The following is an 18743-nucleotide window of genomic DNA, read 5'->3' as shown; positions in this document are numbered from 1 at the left end:
TAACAAAATAAACCGTGAGTTTTTAATTTTATCATTTTAAAATCTAATTTTTGATTTATTTTCAATTTAAATTATCAGTCCATTTTTGTTAAATAAAATTGAAGAAAAAATAATATCATAGTCATTAAATTTAATATAAGTGTATATAAAATGTATAAAATATAATTTTTTGTTCAATTTAATAATTAAAATATTATTTTTTATCATTTTATTTAACTAAAATAGGTAGATAGTATATATTAAAATTAAATAAAAAATAAGGTTTAAATTAATAAAATTAAAATTTAATGATTTATTTTATTATAAGGTTAAAATTTTGAGATTTTTATTATTTATTTTTTAAAAATTAAAATTAAAATAACTAGATAATTTTTTTTTTCTTTTTGGAACAAAAATAAATAAAGTTCTACCCCAAATAAACCGATCCGTAAAAACGAATCCAAACCCTCGGAGCGCAGAAACCCTTACCCGAGAGAGAGAGAGAGAGAGAGAGAGAGAGAGAGAATGGCGAACGCAGATGTAGAAGCGGTGGACTTCGAGCCGGAGGACGACGATCTCATGGACGAGGACGGCACTGTTGACGTCGACGCTGCTTCGCCTAGGGCTCCTCTCCCAAAGCTCAAGTCCGCCATTACCGGCGGCTCGTCCGCCTTCGCCGCCACCACTGCTCCCAAGAAGACCAAAGGCCGTGGTTTCCAAGAAGAGTCTGATGCCGATCGTAACAACCGCTTGGCCGGTCGCTTCGACTCCCTCAACTCCGATGGCGGCCCCGGTCCTGAACGATGTCTGTTCTCTCTCCCCCTCTCTCTGTAGTTCAGTTTTTGTTTTTTTGGTTTAATTTTATTAATGTAATATCCATATATATATATATATATATATATATTTGGAGTAACTTCATTTGTGATATTATGTGATTGGTGAATTCTAGAAAATTTTATAGAATAACTATTCATGTTTAGACGAATGTGTGGTAAGACTAGAAACATATAAAATTAGAAATGTATATATTGGGAAAATGGTAGAAATCAAATCATAAGTTGAGAAGATGGTTTTAGATGGTTCGGTCATGTATAATGAACACCTATAAGTGCAACTATAAGGAAAAGTGATATGATCACTGTAAATAGAGATGTTACGTGATGTGGTAGTGAATAAAATATAAAATTTTCAATTTACTTGATTATGTCGCCCTTGATAGAGCTTACTAGCTAAAAAAGATTCAGGTAGCTGACCCATTTGATTAGGACACACAGTTTAGTTTTGTTTGATTTGGTTTATGCTTATGTCTATTATTGTATTATAGTTATTTTTTAATATAAATTTTAAGATTGAATATATATGTATATATATATATTTTAGAGTTGAAGGTCAGGGAGATCAGTTCTTTGCATCTGTATTATCACATAATGTACAGTATGTAAAAGCTAGATAGCTTTCTATGATTTAGTTTTTGTGTTGATATTTACAGAGAAGTTTTAAGATCCACATAGTAGTCCTAATGTGGGTGAATTTTTACAGCCATTGAAGGATGGATTATTCTGGTTACTGGAGTTCATGAAGAGGCACAAGAAGATGATCTGCAGAATGCATTTGGCGAATTTGGGGAGATTAGGAATTTGCATTTGAATCTTGATCGTCGAACTGGATTTGTTAAGGTTAGACAAACGCTTTTTGATAATGGATAATAAGAATAAAGTTATGCATTCATTCTCTCATAATTATGTAATGTGTGGATGTGACATTGTAGTTGATAGTTATTGATGTAAAATGGTATTTTATAATTTGTATCATTGTTATTTATCTTTTTTTGGGTTTTAGTGCTATCTCTCTTAAAAGGGGTTCTTTTGCTTTTCAATTCTAGAGATTGGAAAGTTGTAATTTTGTTTTCATTATTTTTTTTAAAAAAATTTGGAGGACTACTTTCTTCGTAGAACTTCTTCGTAAGCCTCTTCTTTTATTTTCAATAAAATTTGATTGTTGCTGATAAAAAAGAAGTATCCTTCCTTGAAACATTTCATGATTTGGTTTTATGCTGAAGTGGGCTACCTTTGTTCTTTGATGCTTCAGCATTTTTTGATTACTCCTAAAAGCAATTCCTTATAAACTAAAAGTTGTATGTTAGTCAGGCCTATTATCCATTTAAAATCCTATCTTATTCATTCACATCTGTTCTTTAAATTTAAGATTAGTTTACTATTCCCTTATTTGCAAGTAGCAACTATGTTAACTTGTTAATTATTCGCAGTTGTTTTAGTTGATACTGTTGTACAAAATTGAAAATTCAGACTTCATCCTTGGTGCATGACCTAGTCACATGTATGTATATATTTGAAAATAGTACACACATGAATGCATGTTCAACATGTGGCTCTGTACATCTGATGAGTATCAGATTGTCAATATTATGTCGGACATGGACATGGCATCATAATAGGAAGGAGATGTGTTTGTGCTCTGTAGTCAAGAAGTTCAAATGACATGAGAATTTGAGATGCCTTTTGTATTACTTGGATTCCTTTGAATTTGTGAAGTACCATTTGACACTCGATTTAGGATATGAGATTTGTGTGATTGTGTCCTACATGTTTAGTTAGACATGTATCCAAGAAATATGCTCAAGTAATAGTTTAGTATAAATTTATACATAAGACCCCTGTTCTATGTATAAAAAGTTCCATATTCATTTTGTAAACATCATGTAACATCATGTTCCATATTCTTGAACATGTCCGCACTTGACACCCGTACTCGAATCCATGTAAATGTGATGCGGTTATTTGAACTTTGAAAATTTGACACATTTGTATATTGGTTGGGAAAAGATGATGGAAAGGGCGTTGTATCTTGTGCCATGCTTATTTTAAAAGTTAATGCTATCAAAACATGGCTAGTTATCTACTACTACTAGTGTAGACATATTTTGATCAGTAGTTCCCATGTGAAACATATTTAGTAGTTGAGGAACTCATGGGTGAGAGCTAACTTTCATCTTTTTGAAGACTGCTGATTTGCAAAAGTTGAATGTTGTTTGGTATAATTTTATGATGTGTTTCAATTTTTTTGGCTACTCCCTTGTATTTTGCAGTACAAGTTTCTATGGGGCTTTACTCATGTGGTAAAGGGGTGTTTTGGTAGTATGATAGGTTGTGGGTTTGAAGTCTGCCTACCCAAAACTTGAATTTTTCTAAATAAAATTAAAAATCAATAAGTAAGGTTTGTGCTAAATTGTTGTTTTACTGAATTGCTCAACATGCAATATTGTTCTACAGGGGTATGCACTAATTGAATATGAGAACTTTGAAGAATCACAGAAAGCCATAAATGAAATGGATGGAACTGAATTGCTCACTCAAACCATCAACGTTGATTGGGCATTCAGCAAGGGGCCCTTTAAAAGGAGGAATATGAGGAGAAGGTATGTTCCTTGCTAAATCTTTGTGCTTATCAATATAAGTACTTGAAATCTATGATGGAAAATCTCTGTGAATCAATGGTTGGATTCTCAGGACAACGAATACAATGAAGGGGGAAAAACAATTTTATTTTTAGGTTTGACTTGTATTACTGGGAACGAGGTGGGACAGGGAAGCACTTGTATATATCCTCGCCTGTTGAATGGATAGAATAAATTATTCCTTCACAGCCTATTTGTTTAGTGGATTTGAGCATGCATAAGAAAACAAGAATTCACACACATTTCCCTTGAGTGAGATTCATGGGATATGTGGTTCTACGTAACACAAACACAGATACAGGTTACATATACTACTTGACATTGAGACACTAACATGGCAAATCCTAAAAGGTATTATGAGGACCATTAATATATATATAAATTTACACAGGTACATAACCTTTTATTATTATAGAATTCCGTATTAAGAATTTCATATTGTGTGCATATACTTTTGTCATTGTGAGGGCGCTAACGGTTTTGATGTTTGTTGTGGGTAATGACTTGTATTGGGACAAAGTTGGTAATTCTTTCCCAGATTTTAGTAGGTAATTTGTTTTTACCACATCATATCAACAAAAAACCAAACATATATTAAATATTTCATGTTGAAATAGACTGGTATTAGAAAGAGCATCATTAGATGCCATGGGGTGCTTTGCTATTGTCTCATCAAACTCATAGAGAGAAATAAGAGACAGCAAATAGCAATACTTGAATCTTTTTGGTCACCGTGACTTCATTTGATTCACTTCTCTAGTGAGAGCCCTTTATGACATGAAATCTGATAGCTGTAAAATGATTGAAACGTCACTAAAGCTGTAATATCAGTGTGTATTGGTGTACTTATTTTCACTTGCAGATTCATTTTTATAATCTTCTTATATTTTTTATTGGTTTGAGTCCTTCCATCAAGACATAAAGCACAAACCTTTTTTTGTCTGTATTATTGCAGATCACCACGTGGACACCGTTCAAGAAGTCCTAGGAGAAGATTCTAATCATGCAAGGATTTGTGGATTTATGTTGGAATGAGAAACAATGTTTGGCCAAGTTTTTTTTGGGTACTTTGACTTGTAACTGATTGGGTGAATGATTATTATTCTGTTTGCTGAGGTTCCCTTCCGTGACCTCTTTAGTGGATGTTTTTTAACCTCTTTAGTGGATGTTTTTTAGGATGTTTCTTCTAAATCATGTAATATGTTGCAATATTGGGTTGGTATTCATGGTTGTTTCTTGGACTAGCTTATTGCTCTGCACTTGGACAATCAACCTTTGATACCATTTTCCAGGATCATCTTGCACATTGATTGTGAGAAGGGTGTGCTTGATTTTGGTTGTGCTTTCTTTTTATGAAGACTTGAGATGCATCAGAATATAATATTTTTGTTGGTTAAGTTTGTTTCTATGTAAAAGTTTTCAAAATCAAAATAAAACATAAATTTTTATCAATCTTGAATGGTTGGTTCAATTTCTTCGATTTTTCCTAGACTTCTATACACGGTAAACATAATATTTTTGTGAGGAGAGAATAGTTGCTCGTTAATTAGAAATAATTATTTTATAATCTCAGTAATTCTACACATGTACACAAAATTAATTACAAAACTAAACATGTAAAACAATTTGCCCAATCGATCAAGAAATATATAGTTTGACACCAATTACTTCACTTGTACATTATTATTATTATTATTATTATTATTATTATTATTATTATTTAATTTATATAAAATATTATAATAAAATTTAATAAATTATAAACATCGTGATGATATTTTTATATCTCATTTATGTGATTGATTTTATAATTGATTTGATGTTCATGTTGATTTTTGCTTAATTTAGGTTTTTAATAACTCCATTAGAACTGTGCATCTTTGACACGATTTAAGAATTTGTAAATGAAAAGAGAAAAGTGTGTAAAATTATATAAAATTTAGGTATATTTTATTTACATTTCGTTTATAGATTTTCTTTTATTTTTCAAATTTTCTAACTAAACACAAACTTTAAAAATTTAAAAAAAGAAATAAAAAACTATGTGAAACTATATAAAATTTAGATATATTTTATTTATATTTCACCTATCAATTTTGTTTTCTTTTTTAAACCTCTTTTTCAATCCCTCTACCAAAACCAAACACAATAATACAACTTGGTGGGACGGGTTGAACAGATCGGCATGGTTGGCGGTTTTAAAAACCAACTCGGGCTCAAAGTGACTCGACAATTCATTTCACATCACACACTCACACACACCCAATCACTTGGCAATTACTATGTTTGGATTGAGTGATTTGGAGAGAAAATAAAATAAATGAAGAGATATGTATTTCTCTTATTTGTTTGAATAGCTTAAGTAGAGATAAATGGAGAGAAACGAAAATAAATCCATTTCTCTTATAACCCTCATTTTCAATCTTTTCAAAAGTGAAGAGATTAGGAAAGAAAAAAAATCAACAAATTCTTATATTTTCATAATATTAATTTTGTACATGTAAAAATAAAAGAAATAAATGATTGACACATATGTCCTCAAAATATAAAAGGTTATTTTGGTAATATAGCATAAAATAATTTATTTCCTTTTCTCTTATAAAATCTAACTAGATAAGAAAGAAAAAAATTACAATCATTTCTTTTTTTTCTTTTTTACTTATCCAAATAAAAATGAGAGAAAAATAACTGAAGTATTTATTTTGGTAATATAACATAAAAATAACTGAGCTAATAGTATATAAATTTTTTAATAATACATTAAGTTCTGAGTTCTGTCATAAAATTATAATCATAATGAATAAAGATCATTTTTTCAAATTTCATAAGTAAAGACAATAATTCAAAAAACAGATATTCACAAAATGTTATTATCATTCAACTTATCTATTTTTCTTGAAACAATAAACTTGATTTCTAACTAATGAAATAATACTAACAATAAATAAGATGTTTCTCGATCACCCTAATGTCTAAAACATATATATGCTAAAAAGAATTAATAATAAACTGAATGCCATAAATCTATCTATCTATATTTGTCATGGGTTTATATATATTTTTAATTTATATATATATATATATATATATATGGTTATAAATATTTTGTGGGTTTGTAATTTTTTTATCATTTTATGCCAAATATATTTTTTATTTTTAAAAATTTAAAAATTGAAAATTTCTATTGAACGTTTGAAGCTCTTGTAAAAAAATAAAAATTCAAATAAAAAAATCAAAATTTTAAATTAGATTTGTTTAGTTATACTTCAAAAAAAATAAAAAAATAAAATAGATATTGCAAGGTAAAATAAAGATTTTAATTGAACAGATAGGATCAAATTTGTTAATTAAAAAAGATTTATAACGGAAGCGAGATAGATCAAATTTATTAACTTTCTCTGTTTGTATATCAATTTTTTAATGTTATGTTTATTTTTTTTTTAAAAATAGAAATTAGGAAAATTAGCAAAGGGGACTTGAGACAATACCAGCAGAAAATAAAGTGAAAAGTTAGTATTAAGGGTTTGGAAGCCTTTCATGTTCCATACTACATTCTTATAATATATAAGAAGATAAAAGAAAAGGAAGGGATTGAACATCTTATAAATATTTTATTTTTATTTTTTCATATGTACCAAAATAATACATTAATATAACTAATTTTGTCTCTCTTATTTGGTCTTTAGTTTTTTTTTTAATTATTTTTTATTATCTAAGATTAATGTTCTAACCATTTGTCTCACATGACCTCGAGCTAAAACTTTAGCAAAAAAGAAAAAACAATCACCATGTTTGGTTCCATTTTTTTAAAAACAGTTTTCATAAAATTTTACTTTCTTATTTTTCGTGTTTTTTTGTTTTTACTGAATTTTTTAAATATTTTATGCAAATTTTTTACTTTTTAGACGCACCTAGCATAAATACACCTAAAAAGTAAAAAAATTGTAAAAAAAAACTTTTAAAAATTCACTAAATACCATAAATACAAAAAAAATACAAGAATTCAGTACATTTTTTGTATTTTTATGTATTTCTTAATTTTTTAAAATATTTTTTCACATTTTTTTTACTTTTTAGATACATCTAAGTAAGGTACATCTAAAAAGGTAAAAAAAAATGTTTAAAATTTTAAAAATATTCACTAAAAACAAAAAAATACAAAAACCAAAAAATTCAATTTTCAAAAAACTTAATTCAAAAAATTTAAACCAAACACACTGAATGGTGTGCTCATATCTATTGGACTAAGAAAAAATTGTGCCCAAAAAAATTAAAGTATAATTAACAACAGTAAACACTTAAATGGAAAAGAGATTGGATAAAATAGAGAGAATACATCGCCAGTACTCTTCATCTCATATACACCATTTGTATGATTCAAGATTTTAGTTATACACACACAAAAATACAAAAATACAAAAAAAAAAAAAAAAAAACCGAAAACAAAAACAAAAGTGTTCTCTTTACATAGGAGTCTTTGATAAGTTTTTTGTTGACATATTGTTTTAAGACTCAAATTGGTCATACGTGCTTCCAAACTAAAATTTCTTCCACATGGTAAAACTTTCTAAGAGCATCTCCAACCGTTCATTTCTTTTTTCACCAAATCTGAGTAAAAAATAAGTTGTTTTCTCAATTTGATACGGTTTTCTCCAACGGTGAGCATCAAACCTGTCGAACAAAATATATGCAGAATTGAGGGAAGGGTCGACCGATAAGGATAATTTTTATTTGTTTTTTAACCTGTTTGAACCTTTTGACCTGTTTGAACCTACCTATTTGAAAGAGAACTGATTGACCGGTTGGTCAACCGGCTAGACATCCAACTGGTTGACTGGTTGGTCTCCCCCAACGGTAAAGCACAGTAAAATAGTGAAATCTGGAGCCTGTTCTCACTTTGATGAATTTTTTGTTCCATTCTCATTTTGATACCAATTTGCTGAAACCATTGGAGCTCCAAAAAGTGACTTTTTCACCAAATTTGAAATCTGATGCAAAGTTTGATGAACCGTTGGAGATGGCCTAATTCCTCTATAAAAGCCATCTATTTGATTATTCTAGTAATTCTCAATTATCCTTAACATTTATTGTTGTTTGCTCTCTTTGTGAGTCAGGTATCGTTTGAACTTCAACACTATTGTAACTTTTAAAATACTAACTTTTCTCAAATATAAGAAAAATAAAATAAAATAAAAAACATATACAAAAAAAATTGACAGATTGCTTTATTGATACATATGGAATACAAACACACAAAAAATCTATGAAAAGTAATTGATTTGTCTATATATTAAGTGAAACATATAACTAAAAAACTTGGAAAATAGCTTAAAAAATAAATAAAAATAAAGTAATAGCAACCTCTGTTATATCATATATACCAATTTCTAATTTTCTTACAGAATGACCATTTAGGAAGTACCACTCTGACTTTCTTATGAAATGGCCATGGAGGTGATGGTGACAAATAATGGTAAGTTTTTTGGAAGAGATATACAGTCATATTTTTATTTTTTTGTGAGAAGCAGTGTAAAATTGAAATAAAAATGTAACTATATATAAGGAGGAAAAGACATGTGAGAGAGGAAGTCACGTGAAAGGAGGGTACCTTAATTGAGATAAGAGAAAGAGGTGATAAGAGTTTAAAAATTTTAATTTATTTAAAGTGATAAATATATATTTTTTTCTTATATATTTCATGTGAATTTTCTTCTCTTCTCTTTTTTGGCTAGAAAAAACAAAGTGAGAGAGGAAGAAGTGTCACCTCATTTTTCTTTCCCTCTCAAAATTATGAGAAATTAGGATTAAATAATTGAGAGTCCGTGAGCTTTTACTACATTTGTTTATATTTTTTTGTGAGAAGCAGTGTGAGGTTGAAACAAAAATATAATTATATATAAGGAGGGATTTGGCTAGAAAAAACAAGGTGAGTGAGAGAGAAGTGCCACCTTATTTTTTTTTTTCTCTCAAAATTATGAAAAATTAAGATTAAATAATTAAGAGTCAGCATCTGCTATATTTGCTGATAGATAGATAGATAAATAGTATAGATTTCTTACTTATTCAAATAAAAATAAGAGAAAAATAACTGAAGGATTCAATTCATTTACTTCTCTGCTAGTTACCAAACATAGTGTAAACCTAATTCGCTTACACTCTCTCAAATCAGATTAGCGATAGAGACATCGGCTCTCGCCTCCCCTTACCCCTCTCCCTGCTCACGCCGCCGATGGCCTCACCTCTCGCCGCCGGTTTATAAGGCCGTATATATACATATATATTGTCATTAGGGTTAGGGTTCTCTCATTCCCTCACCTCTCACCTTCAGTCGTTTGGTTTCAAGGCCTCACCTCTCACTCCTTTCGACGTATCGGACGAAGTTTCTCCGGCAGCGGCGCTCTCGGCAGCCACCACTCCAGGTACTGTAATCTCCTCATACGTCGCCACTTCCCGCCACCACCTCCTCTGAGGCAGTGAGTCCCTGACCCAACCCGCCCTCTCTAATATTTTGAATTATTGTGTTCTTTCCTTTAAACTTTGATTAAACGCATCAGTAATGACAGAGTTATAAATTTGATTCAATTTGGTACGAGTTTGAATAAAGGAGGGCGATTTTTAGCCAAATTTATAAATTTGATATATAGGGTTTGAGTCAAGGATTGGAGATGCCGTGCAGAACTATTTAGAAATTACTTGTTTACATTTGTATTGGATGCATGCTTGCTTGCATTGTATATTGTTGTACGTATATGTTGAATATGTTTGGTTTGGTTTGGTTTGGGGGTTACTTTTTGCAGAATTAAAAATGGAGCAGAGATTGGCTAATACCTGGCGGATGACTGTCAATGAGAAGAAATTCATCGAGACTGCTTTACTATCGGACCTTAGAGTTGATGGTCGCCGTCCATTTGATTATAGACGGCTTATTATCAAGTTTGGTAGGTAAGAATTGTTAATGTGGCAGTCTGTCTTATGTTAATGGAGATTTATAAAGCTGTGCAGCTGTGTTTTAGCCTCTAGAGATTAAGATGCTTTTGTTTGTGTATGTCAATTGATTTGGGAAGAGATTTGCCAATGATTTAATTAGTCAACTGCTACTTCTCCCAAATGTTTTGAATGGTTGGTTTAAGGACCCAGTTCTTTTGTTCAATAATCAGTGTATGTGTGAAATCCTCCTAGCTGCTTTGATGGATGATGTTATTTTGTTTATCAAATCAAACCCTAGAGTTCTTGGATGATTAAATTTTTTATTATTATCGTTGCATTTGGTATTGTTGCTATTGTGGCTTCGACATTGCCCTTCTTTCTTGTTGAAATGAGACAATTGTGCAAATGGATAGCCTTAAAATTATGCCACAATTTGCAGGGAAGATGGTTCATCAGAGGTGCAGCTTGGTCAGACTCATGTTATGGGTTTTGTAACTTCCCAACTAGTTCAACCTTATCGAGATAGGCCAAATGAAGGGTCCCTTTCAATATTCACCGAGTTCTCTCCAATGGCTGATCCTTCCTTTGAAGCAGGTCGTCCTGGAGAAGCTGCTGTGGAGTTGGGACGTATAATAGACCGTGGTTTGAGGTGTTTTTTATTTTTATTCTTATCTTTGTATACACATTCAATTTTTCAGAAACGGAATGGGCCATGCTCAAGGGTAATTCTATTTATTTAGTTATTTTTTTGTGTGGCTAAGCTCTTAAAGCCTTTTTCTCCAAATAGTTTTGACACGGGAGCTTATGAAAGCATTTGGCAATCATGAAAGATCCCAAAATTTCGGAATTTCGGTGCATGTTCTTGTTCATTATGATGAAATCATGCTTTGTTGTTGATCAAACCAAAAAAAATAAAATAATAATCCAATGAAATCATGTTATTTTGAATATGCTCAAGATCTTTTCTTTCTTTTTTCTCGTTGATTCTTACAATTTGTAAAGAATCACAACCATAAATTGCTTGAAAATTGTAAATTTTTATTTTATAGTTTTAAATTCACTAGTTAGTAGTTAATAACATATGAATGCAAAACTTGCTTTTAAGTAATGACTTCCTATTATGCCTATTGTAAACATATTCGGTAGGGTTTTGTATTGAAATGAAATATCTTGCAGGGAAAGTCGAGCTGTAGACATGGAATCACTTTGTGTTATCGCTGGGAAGCTAGTGTGGGCCATTCGCCTTGATCTTCACATTCTAGACAATGGGGGGTAAATTGTAATATATTTGTAAATCCAAGTCAATATCTTCTATTTTTTTTGACTTTATGTCAGCCTGACAATCTTTTCCTCTTTCTTGATCATGAAAACAGAAATCTTGTTGATGCTGCCAATATTGCTGCTTTGGCTGCTCTCATGACATTCCGGCGGCCTGAATGTACATTAGGTGGAGAAGATGGTCAGGAAGTGATAATTCATCAACCTGAGGTCCGCTGCTTCACTTATTTATGTTCTTTTTAGAAATAAGATTTCAATGTACTTGATGTTGTAAACATTTAACCTTAGTTTTTTAAATGATAACTGTAAACATATGTAAGAATGTTCTGATTTTAGGCCCACAATGTGATGTTTCAATTACCTAAGAAACTTGCTTGTCTCGCAAATTCAGCAAGTCTTTATTGTAGTCCCAAAATATATTCTGTGTCTCTTTATACCTGTGCAACTAATCTTTTCATGTAACTGTAATTGATTGATTTTCTGATAAATCAACAGAGCAGTTAAAAATTCAAACATTCAGGATCTGCCACCCTGGTCTTGTAAGGCTGCCACTTGGCTGTAGACACAATTTGGAGTGTATGTCTATGGCCTATAAAGGGCAATGTTACTAAAGCTTGATTATTTTAGTTGATTTCACTGCAGTGTAACTAATTTTGTTATTGATTTGAGTCTTAATTGAGTTTGTTTGGTGTAGCTTATTGAGATTTCTTATGCTTTTTATTTTATTTTATGTTGAGAATCTATGCTAGAATGTTTGGTGTAGCTTTAGTCCATGTAATGCTGTTATTAATGATTAAAAATATTTGCAATGAAGTAATTACACAAGATGTCTCTCTTTCCTAGTGGGCTATTAAATCATTTTGGTACCTATCACGAATTGTTCTTCCCTATACATCTTTAACGTATATGTGGTTTAACATTTATTTCTTTTTGACAGGTGAGGGAGCCACTTCCTTTGATAATACATCATCTCCCCATAGCAGTAACCTTTGGGTTTTTCGGTAATGATAACATTGTGGTAGGCAAACTGACTCCTAAAAGTATTTCGGTCTCTACTTATGAAAGAAAATTCATTTATTATTCAGTTCCAGATGTTAGGTTTGCTTTCTAATATAATTAGTGTTGCCTAGGTAATAGACCCAACCCATAATGAAGAGGCTGTTATGAGTGGAAGAATGATTGCTACACTTAATACAAATGGGGATGTTTGTGCGATTCAAAAAGCTGGAGGAGCGGGTGTCATGCAGAGTGTCATTATGCAGTGTTTAAGAATTGCTTCTGTGAAGGCTGCTGATGTCACAAGCAAGATTAAGAATGCTGTGAGTTTTTCCCTTTAGAAATTTTTTATTGGATATTTTGTTTCCATTCATGTGTTCTTTCATTATGCATGGTTTGTACATCATGTAAAATTATTGATTGGTTAAATATATAGCTGGGTTTGGACTTTGTCATTGCTGTCATCTTCGAAGCACGGACACTTCTAAGAAGGTGGCGTGCTCTTAAAATAAACTCAAGGCTGTAACACAAGATTCCTAGGAAATAAAAAGCCATTGGCTGTTGCATTTATGTTTCATTAGTAAAAACAGTTCCCAGTTTAAAGAATGAAGTTTTTATACATTCATGCCTTGTGTGTTTTTCCCTTATATCAACAAATTCCTTTCCTTTTCTAAGCATCTCTTGGGCATTGCACAGTAGGGTGTTGATGAAAAAGGATAGATCTAGCTGACCCATATGGGTTGGATAAGGGCATGTTTGTGTTGGGTTTATGGAAAGTTGCAGAATTTAGGTTTGAATTCAATCCACAAAACCTTAATACGTGAATGCAAGAGTTGAGCTTCCACCACTGTAAGGCTCTGCTACTAATATCTAAGATAACTCCCTAAAGATAAGTGCATGTTCACACATCGTGCACGTGCTTTCATTAAGAATTATATGAGGGTTGGTTTTTTGAATGTGAAATAACAGTTTTTCACACAGCAGTTCATTTCATGTGTGGAGCGGAAAAGAGGTCATGTTGATGTCATTTGTCTCCTGTGAAAGTGATCATTTCTGATACCATCTCACTCACTGAATTGATAGATCTTCATCATGCCTAATTTTCCTATGTCAACTTCTGCAGGTTGAATCGTACAACACCGAAAGGGCATTGCGGAAGATTAAACGTCATTCATCTTCTGCTGCTTTGGATGTTAATGAACCTGGTGCTAAGTTGGTGACCAAGAACCAATCTGTAGATCAGAAAGGAGTTGGTGATTTGTCAGGGCGTCATGTAGAAAGATTAAAGTTGATAACAGAGGAATGTGGTGTTAGTCAGAGTAATAACATGGAAGGTGAAATCCAATCATCTGAGCAAGACAGAATCAACGTGAAAGATGGCCATTCAAAGAGTTTCATTGGTGGGCCCTCAAGTTGGTATGATGTTATTCTGTAAAAAAATTTAGGACCTTGCTTTATGATTTACTGAACTCCATTTTAAATTTATTTTGGGAACATCATATTAACTTGTTAAACAACATGCAAATTAGAAAGCTTGAATTTTCATGTTGATGATAGATTTAATTTTGTTTACCATAGCATGATGTTAGAAAGCTGCTGTAGACAATGGAACTGACTAGTTTGACAACTGACAAATTGAAATCAAGTCCTTCCATTTTATAATTATTCTATATGTCATGTGAGGGAAAACATTTAAAATGCCATGAAATGCAAACTGGGCTTGCTTTATAAATGCTTGTTAGACTAAGGGGGGTGTTTGGGAATTAGCTTTTTTTAGTGGCTTGTTTAGTAGAGAGAAGGACTTGATAACTTGTAATGGCTTTTTGACTTTTTGGCTAAAAACTCTAGTTCCCAAGCAAGGCCTAAATCTAGTTTCCATGGTTCTCAAAAAGCACATCAAAATGAAATTACACTTGCTAGTGAAGGCAGTTTATTTATATGTAAGAGGCATAATAGTTTTGGGATTTGTTGCTATGCTAGTTGCAACAGGATGGTTCTTGAACTATCGTTTGTTGGTCCTTTCTTCCCTGTATCACATGCTTGCTTTTTAAACTGGAAAAATTATGTGTAGAATTTCCTTTACTATTTCTCCTTAGCACATGGTTTCTCATTTTCAAGTAGGTTGGTTTCTTTTTCAGGGATCCATACTCGAAGGGAATTGATCCTGATGCATTGAAAACTTCTCTAGCCGCACGTGGTATCTAAATTCTATAACAATTCCTAATAGCATAACAATTGCCATTCTATCTTTTAGTGTTTCTTTGAAAATGTTATATGCTTTTTGATGAGCTTTACACTTAGTTATTTGATTTGGTTGGTCGGTCTTTGTCGTGGAAGGCCCTAGTCATATTCCTGGATTTAATTGTTGTCTTGTTGGCTGAGATGCATGTGATCACTTGATGTTGCAGGGGTCTTTCAAAATTGTTATTTATTTTTTGCTTTTTTATATAATCTCAAGTGGTGTGGTTAAAAAAATAATGGTTGCCAATGAAGAAGTGGCAGTTGCTTCTTATCCTTGCTCCTATATGCCCTTGTATTTATTTCTCAATTCTTGTCATTACACCTGTGCACCTAGTAGACTAGTGTGATAGATTGGGTGCTCTAGCATTCTCCAACGGCATGCTTTCTGGACAATTTTCTGTTGGCTGCTAGATATGGGAGCAAGAGCACTCTAGAAGCTTCCACCATTGTGCTGCGTTAACTTATTTTCATCTCTTCCTTGCTCCTAAGCCTCTCCAAAGCTCTTTAACACCATGTTGATTGCCAAGTTATTCCTTACAATGAGATTTCCACAGAATTAAACATAAATTGAAGGAATTAACATCAAATGAATGCAACCTTACCTATGTAAATCAACATAAATATGCATTGTTAGGCATTCATGGTAAACAGGCTTGCTTGCTTGTACGTCTTTGTCCATATTGACACTCATCAACCCATTGATTCTAATTTTGGGTTTAGATATCTGAAAAATGAAGAAGCTAGTCAAGCTTTTCTTCAATTGAACCTGTATTTTCTGTTGCTGTAGCAATGTACCCTTTGTGAATCAATAAATTATTTATAATCACATCTGCTATATTCTATCCGCATGTGCATACAGCATGTAGAAAGTCAATTGGGGAAGAAAGTAAACTCTTGTTTAGCTGTTCTCAAAAGTTTTTTTTATGCCTTTTGTGACAGCTTCCATTTTTAGTTTTGGGATCTATGTTCATTCCTGCATGTTGGTGTTGCCTTTAAACTTTCTTTACATTCAACAAAACAATGATGAAGTAGAAATTAACGTGCTTTAATGTGACGTGCAGGAGCGTCAACATCCAATAAGAAGCTAGAAGAATCAAGACATGAGAAGCCATCTGAAACAGAACCAGACCAACTTGTTGAGGATGTTAAACCGGCTCCTTCTCCAGATGGGGAAGTGGGAACTGGAGGACAAACAAATGGAAAGAAGACTTTAATAGATGCAGTGAAGCCCAAGCACAAGAGAAAAAAGAAGTCATCCTCCAAGGTTGATGCAAGTTAGCTGAATGCAAAAATATATCCAGGTACGATATTTGACTTTTTTCTGTGCTAAAAATAATTTTCTTGCTGTGCATCTTACAAGTGGATGAATCAACTGGTGAATCTCAGGAAACTGCTATTGATTGGTTGAACTGGTTCTTAATATAGGCTAATAGCCAATATAATTCTGATAACTATGGTGTTAAAAAGGAATGGTATTTTCAAATTCTAAGACTAAACAAACATGGGGCTTATTTTATGTGCAATCTGTTTATGTTTTATCGAGGTATTTTTGTCTTCTTCTGTGTATTTTCTGAAGTCATCTTTAAGTGAGTCACATGACCACTTAACATGGATTAATTATTAATGGGATGAGATTGCAATTTTTTTTAAGGCATCCCTAATTAAGCTCATCTGGATAAATATTTTTTAAGTAATACTTGTCCACTCTGTTGTCTAACTATTATTTGCAGGTCATCGTGATACCGGGGTATGGCTTCATTGGACTTTGATTTGATCCAGTGAAAGGCATATGGAGTTGGGAATGCTTCTAAAGTTGCAGCATTGAGTGTTTATTGTAGGAGTAATCCAAAAGTGAAACAGGAGAGGAAATGGTGTTAATATTCCTTCTGCACCCAAGGTTTTGTTTCGACTAAACTTTTACTCGAGGATTGATTTATTTTTATTTTCCTCACTCTCTCACTCTCTCTAGAAGACACAATGGATCGGTCAGTCAATCAAATCATGCTTCTATTTATAGACATAGCCCTAAATTACAATTTTTGTGGAGCCCAACTTACTCTTTTAGATAGGTTTACTGTAAAATATGATTGTTTTTAGTGTACGTCAAACTACTGAGAAATGGTTTGACTTGGGTACTATAAGTGAAACTAATAGGAGAAGTTATTGCTTGGTTAGAGACATTCATGGGCTTGCAAGTTAATTTCGTTGTTATTGTGGAGTATGCATGAATGATGTGGTTTTGGGCTGTAAACGAACGGGCCTAGTAGTGGGCTACTCAAACTTGTCTTGTTTTTAGTATAGTATAAATCGAGTCAAGCTGAGTAGTAATTGTTTAAGTTTGACTTATCGAATTTTAAGATGGGTGCAAAGTTGATTTAAGTTTTTCACGAATTGGAACATGAGTCGCTTGGTTTATTTTACAGTTGTAATATAGATATCTATATATCTGTAACAGAGGTGATAAAGAGGAAAACAAATTCAATTTATATTTTATATTTTATATGTATATATATTTTTATTTTAAATTTCAATTCAAAATTCATGATGGGAAAACATTTGGGAATTGGTTTCCTGTTCATGTTATTGCTTGACACCTGTTATGGATTTTTATTTTTTAGCAAACTTTTTCACGCATAATTGGTTCAATTCATTTATTAATTATTATTAACATTTCCCCTTTCCCTTTGTAATTGGCATAATTTAAATACAAGATGCATTTAAATTTATTTATATTATATGTTGGGCACTATGTGCGTAATTATCCTCTAACCAAGCAACGGCTCATCTTAAGCTCGCAATGATAACACGAAATATTCATATTGTAATCTCAGCAAAATGTTATGCGAAAAATCAATTTCATCAAAACATTGCTAAATACATAAACAAATTATTATGAGATGAATAGTTTAAATCACTCACAAAATGAAATATTGAAGAATATGGATTGAGGGTAGTGATATGGAGGAGACATTCCCACACAACCCTCACAAGGGTTAAGCAAACATCTTAAAATGACAATAAATAATTATTTAAAATTTTACTGCAATAACAAATAGAATAACTACATAGATATTTACAAAGTGCAACACTTCTCTTCCATCACAACTAAAACTATATGATTCACAAATAAAAAACTAAAGAATTTTAACTAATTAACATTTTCCTTGTGTACATATATACTAATATATTTTCCTCATGTACATTTGTAATTTTGTATACATTTTTTTCACCCTTAATATGGAATCTCTCCAGCAAATTGCAATATTACCAAATAACTTTTTTTAAAAAATAATAATAAATTGCAAGAAAATCGCTCTAGGAGCACACTAACCTTCAAAATCCATATATTTTTTCGGAAAGTAATAAGAACATATTACTAAAAGGGAGTACACCCTTTGTACAAAATCTAAGGACAAAAAGAAAGGCTCAAGACAAAATTTGAGCTCAACTAAATAGAAATAAGAAACAAAAACAAAATAATGTAAAGTTTAAACTTAAATAAATATGATTATATAATGTCCAAAGCATACACGCAAAATTTCCTAGCCATCCATTTTTTTTTATAAGTACTGTATTAAATTTTGACAGAAAAAAAGTTATATTTGTGTGTGCATACACACACACACACACTATTCTATGAAGGCAACAACTTGATGTCGCCTCTTTTTGTGTGTATAAAATTGCCATCCAGTTTGAAACAAAAGTCAGGAAAGATAATCAAAAGTCCATCAACAAAACCTTGTAAGGTGTTCAACATCACTCTCCAACATAAACTCATCATCCCAACCTCATCTAATCTAAGCCACTTAGGTTCTCTCCTTGGAGTTTTAAGTAAACCCTATTTCAA

The 18743-nt window shown here is 31.8% G+C and overlaps 2 protein-coding genes across 4 annotated transcripts; both read left to right on the top strand.

The window, feature by feature from the left end:
- The first annotated feature begins 392 nt into the window (after nucleotides 1-392).
- LOC114312250 (RNA-binding protein Y14) lies at nucleotides 393-4745 on the top strand. The gene is made up of 4 exons (XM_028258457.2): nucleotides 393-784; nucleotides 1519-1655; nucleotides 3270-3415; nucleotides 4410-4745. Exons 1-4 carry the CDS (start codon nucleotides 505-507, stop codon nucleotides 4453-4455), a joined length of 609 nt encoding a protein of 202 aa, XP_028114258.2. The 5' UTR covers nucleotides 393-504; the 3' UTR covers nucleotides 4456-4745.
- A 4755-nt stretch (nucleotides 4746-9500) lies between these two features.
- Nucleotides 9501-17280, top strand: LOC114306655 (exosome complex component RRP45A). 3 transcript variants are annotated; one of them, XM_082897681.1, is made up of 11 exons: nucleotides 9501-9873; nucleotides 10252-10396; nucleotides 10821-11030; nucleotides 11558-11653; nucleotides 11755-11869; nucleotides 12597-12677; nucleotides 12790-12978; nucleotides 13779-14071; nucleotides 14794-14852; nucleotides 15958-16197; nucleotides 16627-17280. In XM_082897681.1, the coding sequence occupies exons 2-10, from the start codon at nucleotides 10260-10262 to the stop codon at nucleotides 16173-16175; spliced, it is 1398 nt and encodes a 465-aa protein (XP_082753807.1). In that variant the 5' UTR covers nucleotides 9501-9873; nucleotides 10252-10259; the 3' UTR covers nucleotides 16176-16197; nucleotides 16627-17280. The 3 variants fall into 3 exon arrangements, with proteins under 3 accessions (XP_082753807.1, XP_082753808.1, XP_082753809.1); XM_082897682.1 differs by having other exon boundaries at nucleotides 9530-9927; XM_082897683.1 differs by having other exon boundaries at nucleotides 9592-9873; nucleotides 10252-10392.
- The last annotated feature ends 1463 nt before the right edge of the window (nucleotides 17281-18743 follow it).

The sequence above is a fragment of the Camellia sinensis genome, chromosome 12, assembly GCF_055761805.1.
Source record: "Camellia sinensis isolate YWXY chromosome 12, ASM5576180v1, whole genome shotgun sequence".
NCBI lineage: Eukaryota > Viridiplantae > Streptophyta > Magnoliopsida > Ericales > Theaceae > Camellia > Camellia sinensis.
This window is presented reverse-complemented; position numbering and strand designations above follow the sequence as displayed.